Source organism: Colius striatus, chromosome 1, assembly GCF_028858725.1.
Source record: "Colius striatus isolate bColStr4 chromosome 1, bColStr4.1.hap1, whole genome shotgun sequence".
NCBI lineage: Eukaryota > Metazoa > Chordata > Aves > Coliiformes > Coliidae > Colius > Colius striatus.
In genome coordinates this window covers 92,959,657-92,979,794 of record NC_084759.1, presented here as the reverse complement: position 1 = coordinate 92,979,794, position 20,138 = coordinate 92,959,657, and the positions used below count along the sequence as shown (strand labels likewise).

The 20,138-nt window shown below is 39.3% G+C and overlaps 1 protein-coding gene across 5 annotated transcripts in view; it reads right to left on the bottom strand.

Moving 5' to 3' along the window:
* The window catches only part of ERG (ETS transcription factor ERG), a 146,710-nt gene that overhangs the window by 62,253 nt on the left and 64,319 nt on the right, over positions 1–20,138 (bottom strand). Inside the window, exon 1 of one of the 5 annotated variants that reach the window (XM_062001063.1) lies at positions 5,523–5,558. The exons of 2 other annotated variants lie outside the window; for them this stretch is intronic. Coding sequence is in view for 1 of the 3 variants with exons in the window: in XM_062001032.1 (XP_061857016.1) it covers positions 1,872–1,889 (18 nt within the window). In the remaining 2 variants the exon portion in view is untranslated. Of the gene's footprint in view, positions 1–960; positions 1,063–1,871; positions 1,999–5,522; positions 5,559–20,138 lie in introns of those variants that run through there. 2 more of the 5 variants (XM_062001032.1, XM_062001052.1) reach the window with 2 other exon arrangements.

The window sequence follows — 20,138 nt, the reverse complement described above, 5'->3', positions numbered from 1 at the left end:
TTCTTGCATCTAGAGTACACAGCACCCGTCACTTCTTTCCAGCTATTTTATATTTTGCACTTGCACAAATAAAATCCTTGCTTCCGCGTATTAGGCCTTCCCAGCACCCTAAGTACCAAAATCCTCAACATTCTGAGGTTTCTGTTTTCTCCTGCAAGTTTCACTCTCCCAGGTGAGGAGACAAAAATGTATATTTTTCCATTCAGGAGGCTTTGCTGACTGCATTGCATTACCAGGCTGTATAATACACAGTTGAAATAAGTCTCTTCTCACCTCTCTAAGCGGAAGGTAAAATAATAATAACTAGATATTGTTTACAATCATTTACCCTGTTATAATTCAGCCAATACAAAATGACAAAAGCAAATAATATGAGCTTCTCAAAATACTCACATTTGACCTCGTTGTACCATCACTTAAAAAAAAAAAATCCCACAAATGACAGTACATTTTGATTAACAGATGCAAAACCCAGTATTACTATCTCAGAATACAGTCCTTCTTTTAGTCATACAAAACTCGACTCCCTCGAACCTCCACATTTTCATAGAGTGCCTGTCATGTCCTGTGTGCTCCCAAATGCATAGCAAACCAAAGGGAATTCGGCTGTTTCAGGAGCTACTTAGTATATAATAGATACTGGTTAGCAATGCAGATGAGTTTCAGAGCTTTGTCTCTACAGATAGCCTCTTGAAAGCATTAGTTATTACAAAAAGAGAAGGTTCATTACTCTTTTTAAGCACACTGTCTTCAGGCAAGACTTTCAGATTTCAAAAACCACAACAAAAAGCATCAAATGATCTTTAACAAGTAAACATCTAAGCAGAAGTCACTGAGAAATCAAACTGCAGCTTCATTCAGCTAACAGCCAGACATCGCCGCTATGCCATGTATCTTACTAAATCTCTGGAATACTTAGAAAAGTACAGAAACACCCAGTAGCACGAAGAAAACAAATACCTTGATCCCAAATCTGATAATACAGTGCCCCAAAGTCTTCACTGTCCATGTTGTTTCGCTCTTTACATAAAATTAGTTTCACTATCACAGAGCGTTCAGTTACAGTTACACTTCTGCAATTAATCACAGCTATTGCTATATCTGTAACTGCTATCTATTGCAACACACAGAGAAGCAAACGCTTATAGACAGACATACAGGTTTTTCTGACTTTTTAAATGAAACAACCTGAAAAACTCAGCAAAGCCATTCTTTAAAAAAAGAACAAACCATGCACCAAGATCAATTTATAAGCCAATAAGCGAACTTTATTGTCCAAAAAATTAAAACGAAAAAGAACACACCCACAAGATCTTGCCACCACCATTAAAATAAGATTCAGAAAGGTCCCGAGTATAAGGATAAGAGTTTCTAGAAAAGCACATAATTAGCACCTGCATGAGAGAGAAACAAGAGCTGATGCCCCTCATTCCCGCTCGCTAACATTTGTGTCCTCATCAACAAGAGAAACATTTAAAAGTATCCAAAAGGACAGCGCTCTTAGGAGCCCTTTTTTTGCCTTCCAGTGCACACCCTCTCCCCTCATGGCAGTCCGCAAACACATCCAAGTTGTCAGAATGATACCTACAAGAAATTTCTGAAGCTCTCATAAAAGGGCTTCGCATATGCAATCCACAGCACTGAACAGTGAATTTAAAAAACCCAATTTTTTTTCCGAGTTTGAAGTTTTTAAGCCTTGCGGATGGTTGGAGTAGGAAAAAGGAAATTTACTAGGCAGTACAAAGGAAATCTTGTTGTCCTCTATTGTGGCAGTGGGGGTGTTGCCCAATTCTAACTTATCTAGGTTGATAAAGGAAACCAAAGAATACACCACTGAAAAAATTCCAACAAAAAAGGTACCCCCTTCTTACCTTAATAGTGCTTGCCATAATGTGAGCAAGATTATTGATCGCTAATAATTGCTAATAATAATTATTGCTTCGCTCTGACCAGAAAGAAGTTTTGATGAGGTTGTTTAGAGCGGATGAGATTGTGCTAACTCTGGGAAATGAAGTCAGCCAATGGCAGGAAGAGGTTTCTATTGGTCCTGGCCACTGCAGCTCGAAGAAACAGGATATTTGGGAGTGAAAAGATAAGAGTCCTAAAACAATGTTGTTTTTCTTGATGATATGTGACTAATTTTTTTTTTTTTAAAAAAAACAAAAAAGTCAATTGCCTGTGACTGCCTGGGCAGGTGTGATCTGATGTGCAGTAAGTGTGACATGCCACTTCGAGGCAGGATGCAGATGTCAGATGAAATGGGCCAAATTCGGCACTGGTTTCACGCAGTCTATTCACTGGGGAATTGCTGATTCAGGGCCAAAGTCAGACTTGGTATAAGCGGGTGTAACTCCAAATATGTTAATGAAGCCGAGCTCCACTTAGACCACATCTATATTTGTCCATTAACCTCATCCTGGATTCCTCAGCTATTGACACTTTCTAGTCTATATGATCTAGCACTTCTTTTTTTTTTTTTTCTTAGAGAAGAAGCAAGTAGGTTGAAGACAATAATTTCTCTTTGATGCTGCTTTCTTACCGAGGAAAGGAAGTAAAAAAAAGATATATCTTTTAAAAGTAAATGCCTGAATGCCACAAACAGTCCTAACTTTTCCACGCTGTTCCTTTACTTCATAGCTCTATCCATGCATGGAAATGAGATGGTTTCACTGGCAATTCCCTTCCTGGTTGGAGTGTGATAGTAATTTTTTATTCAGTGCTTTATTTTTATTTGTCCTTTTGTAGCACTTGTCAGTCACAGATTGCCCCAAAACTACCAACTATGCAAACAAAATACCATCCCTGTCCCAAACCCTTGCTTAAGAGTGCTGAACTGAAAATAAAAATTAGAAAAATAAGGGCAGGAATAAGAAAGGGAAAGTATTTTCTTTATACCAGCCAGTGTTTCTTTCATATGTAAGAAACGACTCGTGATCCAGTGCTGGGACAACGTTCTTGTTCTTATGAGTCTCATTTTATTTTATGTTTTTGGAAAAGTTGTAGTTCCTGGTGTCAAAGAGTTTCTGAGCTTTCAGCTAAATCAGAAAAACTTGACAATAGGACCCTCAAAAAATAAAGGAAAAATTAAGAGAAGTCAGAATGTATTAATCTTTTAACAATCCTGTGATTTTTAAAAGTTGGTCCAACTATAACTTTTTCACAATTTTTCAGTACCTCCTACAGCAACATCAGGCCATGGACATGTTGCTTGAAAGTACGGCAGCACTGGGTAGATAATTCCTGCTGTAATAAGGTCCTGCCCTCTGACCAAGGACTCTGGTATAATAAAAAGAACAAGAAATAGTGATGGCTTGTTGTAACATTATTTAGTGGAAGCAGATGACCTCACCCTCTCCCAGCACCTTCCTCTCCTGCCCCGGTGGAAAAGAAAAGGAAATTTGAGGGTTCTTCTGTAACTGGTGATGACTGCTGGCATTCGGCATGCATTTTTTCCAAATGGTACACAACACAGTGATTAAGACCCAGGTCACTCTTCCTCTCCTATGCTGACCCGAAGAATGTGAAACATGGCTGTGCACTTTTCCAGAGATGCATACGGAGGCCACAAAGTGCAGCCTGCTCAGCTCTGCAGGTACTGCTCCCGCTCACCCAGGGCAGGACAGGGGAAAAGCTCATCCATCCCCCCCCTGCCCACAGGAACAGCTCTGCCACCCCCTAGGTCCCAGGAAATCTTAGCTTCCAGGTGCCCTATGGAGATCACAAAGTTGGAAATCTGAGGACACAATGGAGTGATGCAGGATCGGTGCACGTAGGATCTGGCAGAGCTGCACCTGGGAAGACCCTATTTAAAGCTTGCCATCATCTCCAAGCCTTGAGACCCTGTGAGTCAGCTCAAGGGGCTGAGCAAGCCTCCAGCTGTCTCTAGATCCCAGCAGAGAGAGCAGGGAGATCAGACACCCTGCTTTTCTTCCCTGCTCTGCATCTGGAGGTGCTACAGGATCTTGTACCCTGTAAAAGTTTAGCTTGATTTTATAGTTCACTTTAAGTAGCTATGGTTTCTTCCACTGTAAAGACGACTTCTGGTCACTTCAGAGTAACGCAGAGTCATATTCTCCACTAGCTGATTCAGACAGAAATCTGGCATTGCACTGCTGAACATCTTCTTGCAGTTTACTTCCACTGAATTACTGTGCATCTGCAGAATAGGTAACTTCTGGTAACTCTCCTATTTTCATTACAAACATAATGAAAAGAAAGCAATTTACAGTAATTGTATTTCATGGGGATGTTGATTTCCTCCCTTTTCATCTCCAAACAATGAGCAAGATGGACAAAAGATTAGAACCTTTTTCTTGAAATTTCAAAGCATTGCATAATGTTTCATTTGGGTGACTTCCACTCTAGTTAAGCCCATGATATTTTGTTTTTTCTGAAATATATTGAGAGGCTTGAATTATCAGTTCCAACTCTCCAGTGGATGAGATCTGACAAATTCATTCACAAGAAAGTGAATGAAAGTTTTCGTAAAGATTCTTCTCCAGCCTGCCTCCATATAGACAAACCTCTTGATTTATATAGGGTTGTTGGAAGCTTAAGGCAGGCACTATCAGACTCTGCTGAGCTCTATTATTATTATTATGTAAGTTTTACAGAGCCCACAGCCCAGTAAGGATTTTGCCATTTTGAACTGGCACACATTCTGTGCCAAGGAATTCAGTGAAGTTTATTTGACTTTCAAAGTTATACCCACGGGCAGATTTCTGAGTGCTTATGCTTCTGTTGATCCAATCACAAGACATACCCTTGGTATTGTAAGGAAAGGAAAATATTGGGTTAGCAAATCGCTATCATCCAGTTGCAAAAGAAAAATAGTACAAATATATACTATTTTTCTCTTTTCTGCATTTTGTTTAGGTTAAACAAAAAGTGGTTTTGTTATGTTAGGGAACTATGTGCTGTTATCTGAAATAACACTGTGAGTTTGGAAAAAAGCATCTTGGTCAATAAGCAGAATGAAAACACAAAAAAGTAGTAAAAATCCACAAAACTCACCTAACACTCTCTTTCCCCCTTATTTCAAGCTTGTCACTGTAATTTGTCTGGACTCCCTTTCTGTTGGAATTTTATTCTGCATTCAAGCCTGCACCTAGAATCCACAGAGTAATAAAACACTACTGCATGTGTTAATATTATACACGTGCTCAAGTTTCTTGATCAAAACTGGGGTTTTACATGTGATTTAGAGTTACAGCTGTGCTTCTTTTTTTTTTTTTTCCTGAACACAAACACGCTTAATCACTGTTTTAAGTGCCATCCACCTTTAGGATTCAAGAGCTGACTCTTAACAGAAGCGCTTTCTAAACTGCAGATGAAAGATCCCATCTATACTGATCTAAGCCTGCTTAAACCAACAGAGCCCTGTAGAGAGCTAAAAATTTGGTCTGACAATGCAGAAGAAGCGACTAGACTTGGCCCTAAACAAAGGAGATGAATTTCAGAAGGAAAAAAATATTTTGCTTTCTAGCATGTACTAGAAATATATTCAATAAGCAGGTACTCACGTAAACACGTGTAAAATATTTCCAAAGAGATCGTGTCTCATGCTGTTTGAAAGACCACTACTAACTTTAAAAAAAACTCCCGTCCATATCATTTCTGCTAGGGATAGATGTAGGAAATAGATTGCAATATTCCCTATGTAAACAGATCTGCAATCCATCTTGCTGTCTCGGAGGCAAACCAAGAGCGCTGCTGACCAGTCCAGGCTGACCAAGAGGCACGCTCTGCTATCCTCACTAGTGCTGCACTACGTCTTTTTACCTCCACAATGCTTGTGCAAAAATCTGCCCTGCTAGCTTCTTTCCTTTGTACTTTCAAAATGTTGTTAGTACTGCTAACACTGAGGCCTTCATCCCTTTAACCGTACAGATTTCTTTATATTATAAATATCTCCGGGTAAATAATTGAGCCAGCTGGAGACACGCTTGCCTTTTGCGTTAATGCTTAGTATGGTGTCTGTAGATGTGTGTATTAAGAGAATAGACAAAAGAAAGGAATGCAGGTGAAAAAGGAGGTTCTCTTCGAGGTAGAAACAGGCTACAAATAAAAAACCCTTGAGTATAATAAAAAGACTTAGCACCACAGTTTTTGGAAGAAGTTTTTAGGAAATCCAGGCAAATTAATACTACTTCATGGCACATGAAGATACATCTGTAAAAGTCTTAATCCTCTCAAAAAGATGTAGCATTTTTGCTTAAGTTTGGTTCCAAACATCAGTCTGTCCATATTCAGCTCAGCGTGTGAGGGCCAAATACACTCCTACCAAGCTGTCAACAAGCCCTTCAGCAGGACTTCCTCCCTTTAATTCACAGCTTTCAGCTGGCTCTGAAGAACAGGTCAATAAATCTGCTCACAGAAAGGGAAACTCTCCCCTCACCACAAAGAAAGTTCTCACAAATAGGCTTTTAGCAAGGGAACAAACAGGGGTGCTCAGGAGAAGAGCAGAGTTTCACAAAATGCTTCCAAGGGGCTGCTCAGGTGCTGATCTCCTGCATAATGGACTCTCATCCCTAGGACTGTTGAGCCTTCCAGGCTGCTGAAGGGACCTACCCTTTCCATGCCTGAGTAGGTTTAAGACAGCACCAGGTCTGAGAGCACAGAACAAACTGGGTCCTGGGAAAAACGGTCCAGTTCTGGAGTGGGCTCATGCCCACTGACTCACAACCAGAAATGTGGAGGGCAAGTCTTTTGAGGAAGGCTTTAAGGATTGAAGTGGGGCATTTGCTTTTGCCAAACTCAAATTGCTACATCAAAGCAAAGCAGCCTGTACTAAGCCATATAATTAATGTTTACTATCACTACTGGTCACTGGGGCAACACAGCACTCCTCCCTCAAACATCATCCTTATCCTCCAGCACTGTTTCCAAGCTTTAGTGCTTCTCATTTCCCTTACTATCCCGTCTTGCACTGCAATGGAGGAATGAGGAACATGTCCCCACATCCCCATCCCTTTGACTTGACCCCTGATGGTGTTGGGCGCTGGGAGCACCAGGGGGACCCCACGGGCAGTTTGGCACCGGTGGTCACTAGAGGGTGCTCCCTGCTCTCCCTCTAAAGAAGAGCCGTCAGCTAGCATTGTTTCCTTCACCGAAATGAACAGCTCTTTCTAAAGTTAGAAATAACTTCTTTATCATAAAAAGGAGAGTACTTTAACAGAAGCAGGTAAATGAGATTTCTTCCTGCTGCAGTGGCACTCACCATTGTTTTTTTCCTCAGAGAAAGTTAAATCTAACATCTTCCCGATCTCCCGTCTTCCTTTCAGTCACCCCACACACTGTCTTCAGCTGTTCCAACCCATTCGGCCAATTAGTCCATTCATATCTTTTGTCCATCCCCACATTCCTTCCTGTCATAGCAATGAATTCACTTCACTCGCTGACAGATGAAAAGTTAGGACAGAGCCTGATTTGGGGGCAATATTATTTTACTTTTTAACCTTAAGAAACAAATGCAATCAAGAATGGTTTGTTTTCCAGTGGAAAAAGTTTTACAGAAATGACATGCTGGAAGTTTTCAAAGTGAAAGTCAAAGTACTTCATATACTGACTTTGAGTACACAAGTATGGCTCAAGCTATTTAAGCTTCTACTAGGAAAAATATTTTTGGTAATTGCATCACTGTTTTACCACTTTTTCTGTTCTGATGATCCTTAGAGACCTGCTATACTCTGTACATAAAAAACATACCCCAGAAATGGGAAGTGAAATGGGCATTCTGTTTAGATAAATTACATTGACACAGTCACTACTATATTGCCACTGGAATTATAGGCAATAGTCAGTGCATGGACTCCACAACAGGAAAGTGCTGAATCACCATATACTGAAGTAAGACTCAATCAGACTGCAACTTCAAATATAGGTGTCAAGACTAAGCTAGTTCTCCAAGACTTCTTTTGCAGCCCTCAATACAATTATCTTCATCATCTTACTCAGTTTCATCTTCAACAGCTACTTAAAAGAGGTGAGATGAATCACATCTTTATTTCTCTCTCTCTCTCTCTCTCTCTCTTCTCATTACCTACAAAGGGAACCTGTACAATTACCTGAGACATTGAGCTCTTGCATAACTCACTTCTTGGATGAATCTCACCTAAACTTTCCTCGCATTCTTCCTTGATTTTTCCCATCTCCAAAACATTAACAGTTGGATCACCAATTGCCAAAGGAGTGCTGTATGGATTAATAATTAAGGAGTGTTTAAATCTTCATTTGAAAGTTGCTACCGATAAGAATGCTATTCAGTTTATGTTTGATGCTACTTTAAAGCTGGTTAATCGACAATGATTCCACAGGACACAAAGAAACAACCACACCAACCAAAACACTTCAAAAAGCAACTTCTCTGCAAGGAAAAAAAATAAATAACTACAGGGGCAAAGGTCTGTGTTTTTCATCATTTCCTTCCAAATTTTTTAGATAGTTTTAACTCAACTACACTATAGCTTGAACTGGTTATTATAGAACACCATCCTTCACAGCCCTACGATCCCTTGATTGATGGGAACTGCATATAGCAAATACGTCTGGCATATTGGTTTTCTACACCATATTAATGAGACTGTTTCAAGATTTTCAAGAATGGAACCTATTAAAGTGTCTCTCACACTCTTCTGGCTTTTATGGCATGCTTCAGAGGTCTGTGTGCTCTTTTTCTCTTGACAACCAGGAAATCTACAGAAAATGCTTTCAACTGTTTTACTTGACCCTTCATCTCCAGGGTTTTGCCTAATCTTCAAATTTGAATAGGAGGTATAGCTGTGCATTTTTCGTTTTTCCCTCTCTCTCTCTATAAGTAACAAGCCAAATTCCTTAAAGGACCAGACACACATCTAAAACTGGGACTTCTTTGGTATTGTACTTCTTTGTTACTTGCCGAGAACAAGAAACAGATGTGAAATATCTGTGTTTGAAACTCAGTGACCCAGAAAGACCAGGGGTAATCCAGATAATTCTTGGTAACTGAAATCTGCCACCCTTTGACCACCTTGAGACACACGCACACATCCAGGAATATCCCCACCCTCACCCCATCAGACAGACAGACAGACACAAATAGAAACCCTTGGGACTTTTAAACCTCTTTATGCTAATTATGAACTCAGATGTAGTTCAAGACTTGAACAACAGAGAAAAAAAAAAGCATTCCACATTGAACTTTTCCCCCAGTATTGACCAGTGTAATTCCATTTAGACAACTGTATTCTACCAAAGACAAATTCTTCAGCACCACAGAAGACAGGAAAAGTAAAAGAAACAAGAGGTACAAATCAAACTTTAGTCTACGTAGTTTGTCTCAAACTGCGCCAGATATCTCACAATATCTTCTGTGAAAACTGAAACGATTGCCCTGTGTGCAGTAGCAACCTCTTGCCTGGTGCAACCCTCAGCTGCAGATGACAGGGCACAGTTACAAGAGCAATGGGGTGGGAGTTGATAGAGTAATGCACTAATCAGACTCCTCCATGAACAATCCTGTCAAAACTATGAAGGAGAAATTCAGGTTGTAGGAGATGCTATTCCCATCCCAAACATTAACTGCATGCTGCATACATATACAGCACAAGCAAACTACTTACACTGAACTACTAACTTATTTTTCTTGTCTATTCTTTTTTCTGTCTAGGACAGAAGAATATATTTAGCTGGCCCTTTCAAATACCAAACACACGAAAACAATAATAATTGAAAAATTACCCTAATTTTTTTTACTTACCCTAAAAGGGTAAGTTTCACACATTTCTGTAACTATCTGATATTTCTGTCTCTCTCTAAAACCCTGTAGCACTACATGCTTTGTGAGAAAAAGTTTTTTAAAAATCACTGTGAACTAACACTGGTCTATCTCGAATCTCAACTATACAATTAAACTAAATTTTTTTATCACCTTTTCGAAGAGCAGAGCAAATATGTAAAAGGAAACAATAACAAAAAAAGCCTGCAGAGACTGCAGTTTTCTTATGTCTTTCTGAAAAGCAGAGAGGACAGGTGTCAAATGATGGCATAGTATCATAAAATGTCAGGGGCTGGAAGTGAACTCTAAATATCATCTAGTCAAATCCCCTGCTCAGTCGGGTCCACTTAGATCAGGTAACACAGGAACACATCCAGGCAGGTTTTCAAAACCTCCAGAGAAGGAGATTCCACAACTTCCCTGGGCAGCCTGTGCCAGGGCTCCCTCACCCTTACAGTAAAGAAGTTTTTCTTTAAGTGGAACTTCTTGTGTTTCAACTTTTGTCCATTACCCCTAGTCCTATCACTGGACACTACAGAAAAAAGTGCTGCTCCATCCTCTTGACATACACCTTGTAAATACTTGTAAGTATTAATGAGATCCCCTTTTAGTCTCCTCACTTCCAGACTGAGAATTGAACAAAATCACACATTATCACAGTTTCCTGCAAACTGCAAATTCTATATTTCAAAGGACTCTAAGTAGGTTGTGTTACAAGAAAAAGAAAGCACTGTCCAATAACATAAAAATAAAATGAGCAGCACTAGAGACAGGGAGGGAACCAATAATTGATAGGACTTAGTACATGATTTAAGGCCTGGGAAAGAATCCCTAAAGCCTTCTCCTACTATGAAAGTCTAGCCTAACATTTGAAAAACCTGCTAAAACACATACGTTGAATTATTTTGGTGGCCTGTGACTTTCCCAACAACCATTTACAATTAGCTGGGATTCAGTAAAACAGGAATGAAGATTTGTATGAAGCATTAGTCCCATAGAATAGCACAATTATTTTAAAGGATCTGTGTTTTGGTCCCAGTCCTACAAGATGTCAAACTTTTCCAGTTCATGGCACTCAACTCCACGGAGTCTCTACTTCTTCATCATCTCTCAAAAGACTGTTATCGACTGAGAGATACATGTTTAAACAATCCCTTCTTCACTGAGCTAGATCTCACTTTGAATCACTTGATCTTACTCAGCCTAGAATTAGCCCAGTATTTCCCACAACAAACTGCAACTAGTCTACAGAAGTTCCTTCTTAAAACATTTCTATCTAAAGTGTTACTGTATTTCTCCAAAAGGAGCTGTGGCATTATGGCGCCTTGGTTTCCTTTGCATCTTTTTCTCCTAATCCTTCCTCCTCCTGCTACTGTCAAGGACTCTACTCTCCCCTGTCAGGCACTGACACTTGCAAGAGTCAGGGTGCTGTAGCCAGTCTGTGTCCAGGTAGGTGCCTGTGCTGCAGGCAGCTGTGGCCAAATGCAATGCAAAACACACCCAGTGCAGCACAAAATGCTCCTCCCATCTTTCCTTTGGTGGCCACACAACTCCTTTCCCTCATCTCCCTACAACTACACAACTTCAAGGAAAGCTGATTATCTTTGAGTTCCCAACCCTCTCATTGAATGAGAGCTCTGTTTCCTTACAAAATCTTGACAGCATCTACTTCAGGCAAGCCTGTTCCAGACTGTCTCTCCAGTCAGATCTGTTCCTACGCTGAAATGGCTGCCTCAATGAAGTGGTGATCCTCTTTTCACCCATACAGTTGTAACCAGTACCCCATCTACAATTATATTATAACAACCAAGAGAATCAAGGTGAAAATTTTGTTTGGCTTGTAAATGGCAAATTGGTTATGAGGAGAGGGAAGAAGAAATGTTCATATTAGAGTCATATTTTTTTTAAATGATCAGGCACGAAAAAAATGGAAAAGGAAAATAGAAGAGAAAAGGGAATGGGAACAAGAATGGGAATGGAGGGAAGGTAGGACATTTTCCTTAGACTTAAAAGTAAACAAGATTTCTGCTTTCTTTAAGTGTCAATATTTCATAGCATTTCAGTTCTCAAGTTCAACAAAGGACACCACTGGTACCTGTGTTTTTGTCCCTTAGCAACTGTAACCATTGGATTTCTTTTTAATCATCTTATTTTGGTTTTTAAAATAACATCACAGATGTTCACTTCAGTCTCACAAAGATATATATGGGCTTTTCTTTACACAACTGAACAGTACATTCTCATTGACTTCAGTGAGAGCTACACAGAATGTAAGAAACAAATTAATGGATGTAGTTTTGCAGGCTTGGGACGTTATTTTTAAATTTTTGCTTTTTCTGAGAAGTTTCATTCTAGCTGTAACATCTACCCATGCTTTCACATACTATAGGCACAAATGTTTTAAGCCACTGGTTTGCAGGTCCAATGTAGGTCAGTCAGCCTTGAGATTTACCAATGTAGTCAGATATTCAGAGTTTTAGGAGACCTAAACAGCAGGGGAAAAAAATGCAAGCAGTTTTCAGAAAACCTGGACTTCCCTCTCTGATGTGGAAAACAGTCTTCAACACTTTTTTTTTAGACTTGACATTAATAACGTGCTTACCAAGAATATAGAAAAATGCCATTTGAAAACTAGTCCTGTATAGATGAATTGTCCTCTCTACCCTGAGCTGCTGACACTACTATTAGTGCCAGGACTTCATAAGGAGTTACTCAGCATATCAACTTAATTTGCCAACTAGCCAAAGGTATTTAAGATAGCCAGCTGGCTTAACACCCTGGCACTCAAGCATAGTGCTTGTTTCTCTCCAAGACCAATCAGCAGTTCTAGTCTTGCAAAGACCTCTTACCATATGCATCGTTTCCATCACAGTTTGGTGAAACTGTATTTATTTATGGGCAATGCAGTCATTTGCCAAAGAATGTGGTTTGGGGACAACTGAAACCATTTGCTAGCTCAGGACAAACTGGCGGAGTATTTTTGGCCTGAACATAAATAACAGCAGTCTTTGAAAACACTGGACATTCCCTTGAATAGATATTTTAAGTGGTTTCAACACTTTGTTTTTAAGGCACTTGTTATGAAAGCAAAGGAAAGAAAGAGCAAGATTCTTAATGTTTTCAAGAAGGGAAAGTCTTCTCTTCCCTTCTCCATGGTAGCCCAGCATGTGCCCAAGCACAGCACTCAGATCACCTCTATCCCTCACCAGCAGGAATTGACACCTGCCAAAATAGGAGCTTCACCATTCAGTCACTTGCTCCTCAGCTCAGCCTGTTTTTTAATTGTCCCGTGTAAAGTGGGACAGAAGGAATTTACAGCAACTGAACTACAACATAAGATTTTGTCAAATGCTTTCCTGGATCAGGACATTCAAACAAAAAGTCCTCCTGGGTCCCATACAACAGCAGCCGCAGGGGTTGGGGAAGCTTTGTTTGCCATTGGAGTACAAAACCCCCACAAGAATAAAGTTATCAAATAATGCATTTCTCTCAAAGTTATGTTTGTGTAGGCTTTGCTCAAGCCAAGCATATGTAGAACTAAAGCTGTGTATCTGCCAGTATCAAAAGTATGATCCAAGTGAGTCCATCGAGATATTGCCAGCCATACAGCTCTCTCCATGAGGAAAGAATTTGGAATGTATTATTTGACACAGAACCATATAATTGCAGTGTCAAAAATTATAGTAAATGGTTCTAATCGGCTGCCAAGAAGTGGAATATTTTTCTGGCTTGAGCTTCTAATAGAAAAACAAAAAATGCAAAAGTTACAGCAAGTCTGATGTTACTAAGTTGTCGTTCTAGAAAGTGTCCTTTGAAACAAAATTGAAGTGGATAACAAATAAAATGATACATGTTGGAATGATAAGGTTTGAAAACAAGTAGATTGCTTTTGCAGGCTTCCTATCCCAAACAACCGAATTTTGTGCACTATGGGTAGCCAGATGCACACATGGTAATTTATGTTGTTGATTTTAAAGACTATACAAAAGATGTGAAAACAGTTGACTTCCATTATAACAAAATCCCAATTCCTTCGTCAGAGTTTTCTTCCCTACAGTTTTTTCTTTTTAAGTTACCCTTTCAAGCTGGAACACCTACAGATTAAAATAAATCTAATGTATTAAAGTCCCTTATGGAAATTAAATACATAAGTTTATGCTCTGAACACCATGCTATTTTTAGCTTCAATCTTATTCATTACTTAGTGATTCCCTGAGCAAAACATGGAAAGAATCCCAATCCCCAAATATTTAGAATGCAAAGGAGAAAAAGAAAAAATGAAAATGCAAAGGAGACAGGAGGGTAACAAACATCTTTATGAACTGGGTAAGTTAGGCTAAATAAAGAAGATTATTATGGAGTAGGACTTTACTGGGAGAATGTTTTTTGAGGACTGCAAATATATCATGATGGGGATATTGTTCTCACATTTGGAGTGGAAGTGAATAATGTATCCCTTGTAAAATACAATTCTGAACCATCTGAAGTATTTGCAAATTTGACTTTAATTCCATGAGTTGCTTTGGGTTATTAAAAATGTGAGAAAATCAGGAAATCAAAATGTACAACATTTCTAAACCAAAAGATTTCTACATAGTCAGAGAGCTGTGTCCCATCCACCACAATGAGTCACAAGCAGGAATAATGGTGCCTATCTCCCATGTGTTATCTCCCATATCACATCCATAGGGTAGTGTGCTGTGTAATGACATTTTATTTCCTCTTTTTTCAAAATTTTTAGTGTTTTGCTTGTCCAAGGAAGAAGAGTCACAGGCATGTACATGCCCCTTGCACTTCTTGACATGTCTTTGTTTTGTACTATTTGTGTTTTATCATCTTGTGCCTATTTCTTGAGTTTTGGAGGTTTTCGTCTTCATCTGACACCTTTTGCTTTAAAATGTTAGTGCACAAGCCCAGACTCTGTTCATAAAGAGGGTTATCTGCACAAAGTTTAAACAGAAATCACACTAGCTTCTTGTGTGTGAGCAGCTAGGTAGATCTCCTTCTTATACAACTGTTAAGACTAAAAAACTTTCCACACAATGCTCCTGCAGCACAAGCAGCTGACCAACAAGCAGAAGATCGAAAGTGAAGCAAACTTGTGGTTTCTTTATGACACTAAGATGAATTCTTTCATCAGATTAACCACTTCTGAAAGCATCTGACACATCTAACATACTCAAGGGACAACTAGGATCTATTATAAGGCAAATGGATGCAGGGTCTGACTCAGAGGAACATCTTTATTCAGGAAGCATATTTAATTTTAGGTTTCACTTTAAGCATATGGTTAATTTCCATTAAAACTGGTGACATTTTTATCCTCAAAGTCAAGAACATACTTAGGCAATTTCATGAATCCAAAGCCAGCAGGCAAATTCAGGTAGAAATACAGGTTGGTACTGTTAAATGCAGAAACCAGTAGAAGAAAAAAAACTCAGATGGGGAGCTAACAGAATATCAGCTATTACTAAGAAAGTTGCTAGAAAACTAGGAAGCAAATGTAAGTGAGCAGGACTGAGAGGAAAGTGTTCTATCTAAAGTCACAAACATCATTCCTGCACATGGCATCCAAGGAACAGCAGAAGAGTCTCCCCATGAGGCCACAGGGTGACTTGTGGGAGATAGCTGATCATATCCATCATTCATCTGCTTCTTCTTGTCCCTTTCACCTCTGAACAGAGATAAAAGGGCTGTCATGGTGCAGACTGAGTCTCAAGCTGTACTGAGACTGGCATCTTCAAAATCAAGCTGTTTTCTGGAGGCACCAGCACAGCTCCAGGTCTGGCCCTAGAAGAGTTACAGGTGGAGGCCTTGACAAAGTAAAAATACATCTCTGTTTCATAAAAGCCAGGATTTTAAATGACAACGTTTTGCTGGAAAATACTGAAATCTGCCACAGGCTTGGACATCCTCCAGCATTTACAGAACAGCAAATCAGATAATCAAAGGCATGTAAGCCAGAAAAAAAAAAAGCTTTCCCAAGTTGCAACCGTACCAGATCTGGTGACCAGAGAGGAGTAAGAAACTCAGAAAAGCATTTAGGTAAGTGTACAAATTCACCAAAAATTGTCAGGATACAGAAACAGTCTTTGGATATGTAGTAGATTATTTTTGCATCATAAAGAAATAAACTTAATATTTTAGGAAATTGTTGTTTATCTGATTGTGCTAAAGAAACAATTCTGGTAATGCTAAAATACAGCAGTACTTTTTGAAGAAAATTTCCTATTTGGAACACCTTTAGCTATGTATGACTGTATGTAACTGATTAGTACCCTCGTGCTGTCTATGGGGAGCTGAAAGGACCAGGCCTGAGTGTTGCTGTTTAGTTCTACATTCACGTTTTCAGTCCCTTAAGTCAGAGTGAGCACTTACACTTTTGTGGAGACTGACAGAATTCTGTGTTTAATCTCATGGGTTGCAAAACCTGGTTTAATTGATGGACCTTGAATTTTTTAATTGATGGACCTTCAATTTTCACCTGGAAAAAAATTTCATCAGGACAAATAAATATGGATGGCAACCCACCTCTGAGAAGATACCTCGAGGCAAAGGAAGGAGCTGGAAACAAAACAGTGTGAATCAGCACTGTTATTAAGTAGTGTGAAACTATGACTGAGTCGGGAGCGTGTGCTCAGCCCAGTAGCATGATGCTTACACTCCAAGCCTCAAGATGACGTGCTGCTGTCAAGAGTGGTACCCCACAAGCAAGATTTCCACCCAGACCTTCCTGAGGAGACAACTAATGCAACGTGGAAGTCAAGACAGAGACACTAAACTCTCTAGTCACAATTATTTCCCTGCAGCTCAATGAAGGTGAATGCTGCCCCTTTGGGCTGTCCCAGTGGCACGCTCCTGATATCTGCAGTGGGACTTCAGGTGAGGTGCCACAGGGGGCAGGCCACATTTAGCAGAAGAATAATTTGCCACTACTTTATGTTATGTAGCAGAGCTATTACAATGGAATTAAGGTTAGTTAATATTTGCATTAGCAATTTTCATAGTCCCTGTGAACAGATGTCTTGTAAAAGAAAGTAAATTTCTGTCACCTTACACCTTCAATTTTGTTGTCTCCTTTGAAGGGCTCAGAATTGCCCACCAACTTTTTAGAAGTGCAATACAATACAACATGTGGTACTAAAGGGATGGGAGAAATGTTGTTAGACAGTTGTTTCCTTAACTAATTGTACCAATTTTAAATTACTCCCTCAGCTCAGAAGTTATGGAAAGCATGTTGGGGGAAATAGTGGTGGTGTGGGAATGAAAAACAGTAGACTAGTTCCAGAAGGTTTATATTCATCCCCGGCAGCGTGTGAAGAAAACCAAAAAGAACACTTCAAGCTGCCAGGACTGTCTGTAGATAGATCCGCATCCAAGTGAAAATGAGGCCATCCAGGTGAGCAGGAAAGCAGAGGGGGTTTATCTCCAACAGCTCTGCACAGGAGTTGTTATTGAGTCTGTGAGTTTTGGTGGAATTTATGATGGCTTTCTAACCAGACTAATCTAGTAGGCAGTCTAATATCTCACAAGCTGTTAAGACTTCTTGTGGGACTGAACTTTCATTAACATCAACTGCTGGGGAGGATGGTACATACTGTTCTTGGTTTCAGTGGGTTCCCAGAGCTTTGCTCCATGGAATAACAACTAACTGCAAAGATATTTGCCAAGATAGGAACACATCATTTTTTGCTGAGTAAAATCAACACAGAAAACAGTTTTAAAGAAATTATCACAGTCATTCATCTCCAGATCACTAGGGAAATGTCTCCAGTTTGTCAAGTGGGAAGAGATGCAATTAGCTGAGGGAAACAAGTATTACCAGGTTTTGAAGAGGCACAACAAAGCATGAGAACAATGAAGACCAAGAGTAAATAGTACCCAACAGTCCTCCCTAGCAAAGAATGGAAATTGGTGGTCAGCAAGACATTTGGGGAAGTAAACATGGAAATTAATAAGATTTCTTTAAAAGCATTTGCTAATGAGAAAGTATATTTCTGTGCTGGCACAAGGATATGAACATTTGTGAAGAAGTTAATGGAGGAGATTAGAGTAAGTATTTTACAGAAAACGCTGTTTGCAGGAGGTAGCTTTTTGTACTACATTCTCCATTTCATTCAACCTCCAGGAAAGGTCATTGATTTAATCAAAAGTGCTTTTTTTTTTTTCTTTTGGTTAGACTCCCAAATGTACATACCATCAAGATCTGGTGTACAGAAATTATTTGAAGCAAATCTTCTAAAAAAGGTTTTGAAGATGCTTGCCAGTAGAACATTGTGCCTCACAGCTATAATATCAGCATAAGCCATTCAATTTAAATTAATATATTTGGCCAGACAGCTATATTAAAATTCTTGTTGTTTTTTCTGTTATAATGGTAGCCTGTGGTATGACTAGCCCTCTTCAAAAATCTGTATAGTTATTGCCTTTCTCTTGCCTAGGGTGCATCATATGTTTTTGATTTTGATGAGCTGCACTGCACTACCTCATTAAAACAAACACTTATGCAAAACAAAAGGCTGTGTATCGCGGTTCAGGGTATGTAAGCCAGCTTTGAAGACTGTAGTGTTCCAAAACTGTGTTTCAAAGGAGAACTTCCGTCGATCCAGCTACGCTTGTGTTTAACATTTGTGGATGATGTCAGATACATTCAGTACTTTCTTAGCCCCTGCAAACGAGTGGGCTTCAGAAGTGATACTAGCTGCAGCTGCAGAGCATGCAAGAGCAGTGCTCAACTGCTGGTCTAAGGGAAAGGTAGGATTTTCTCCCCATGTGCATGTCTTCCTTCAGCCAGAGCGAGTAGAGGTCATACCCAGGTAGAAGACAACTTGGTGCTGGACAGCTCCACGTCTCCTGCCTGAAGGCAATCCTTGTCTCCTCCCAAAGGCCTCTCCACCCTTTAGTAGATGATCCCTCTTTCAGTGAGACATCATTTCCAGTGGATCTTCTGAGAGAATGAGAAGGGGTTTATTCTGTACAAATATTATTTACTGGTTAATTTTCAGCAGCTGCTGTCCACTGAGATTGTTTTTGCCTTTTAAAAAGAGTTGGTTCCCTCCCACTGGAGAGGAGTGCTCATTCAAAGGGACCTTCAGATAAAAAGCTTCAATGCAGACATTACAGATGTCTGAAGTTAGGTGAGATGAAGCCTATCAAAAAAGCTGAGATATGTGACTTTGATGTGTGTACATTTTTTTGGTGGCTTGTTAAAAAAATCCCAAGTGCCAAGGTGGATGTTTTTCATCCACATCTCACAAGCTGTTTACAAGGCAAATTACATCATTCCCACTACTAGCTTAAAGTTTACATCATCTAGATTTTGGAAGGTCATCAAGATACTATACAATCTCAGCAATTATCATGGTTTTGCATAATCTCTCATGCTAATGCTTTTTCATTATGTGTTCAAAAATACTTAGATTAATGCAGGCTCTGAAGCAAATATTTGCATTCTTGAAACAATATTCACTGTTTGTCATTTCTGACACTCCATAAGCACTTTTTAATAATTTATCTTTGAAATTCAGTAACCACTGGTAGCAAAAATTCAGCAGGATTTTCTACAAACTCCCTTAAAAAAGCAGCATCATTAGTCACTATAATTATAACTCAATACAGAAAAGGATTTACTAGGCTGTGTGCTACATCAGCCTTCCAAAATAACTATTACTAATCCATATATTCTACAGCTGTAAAAAAATTTACACATTTTAATTCTCCATGGGGCACACTTTGAAGTCACTGACAATTTAAAGCAAGACTTTGGTGCTTTGGAAGCTAAGGATACAACTGTGTATTTATCTGTGGAAGTTCTGTACCGAAGGATGGCTTCAGTGAATGACAACGGAGCACTGCTAGATTTGTTTCTGGCCCTGTAGTTTAGACAATTTTGAAGATCCATTAAGAAAGTGTACTACAGGATGCAGGGAGCAGTCTGGTCATAGAATTCAAGTGCAAGTTTTGAAATCAACATACTGAATTCACAGTTTGTGAGAAAACCACAGCCTGAATTCATTGATGCAGTGTGTGAATTACTTCAAAGGGCACACAAATAAGTAGAAAATAACTCTGCGCTCATGGATAACTATGGAAGAAAGAAAAGATACTACTTAGAACTTGAATTCTTTGTTAAAATGTATTCAGACATTTTGCCTCTAGATGCCTCTACTGTCTTCTAACATCTAAATACAGCCATTTTTTCAACAGAGTAATTACACTTAAATGAATATTTAATTTCCTTCTACAAAGCTAAAAAAAAAAATACTATTATCTAGCATTGAAGTCTGCCAAAACAAAATGGCAAGAAGGCATACAGCTCATTATCAATAAGTATATACATATAGCTAAAAAACAAATATAGTGAAGCTTAAATCCTGTCTCCATT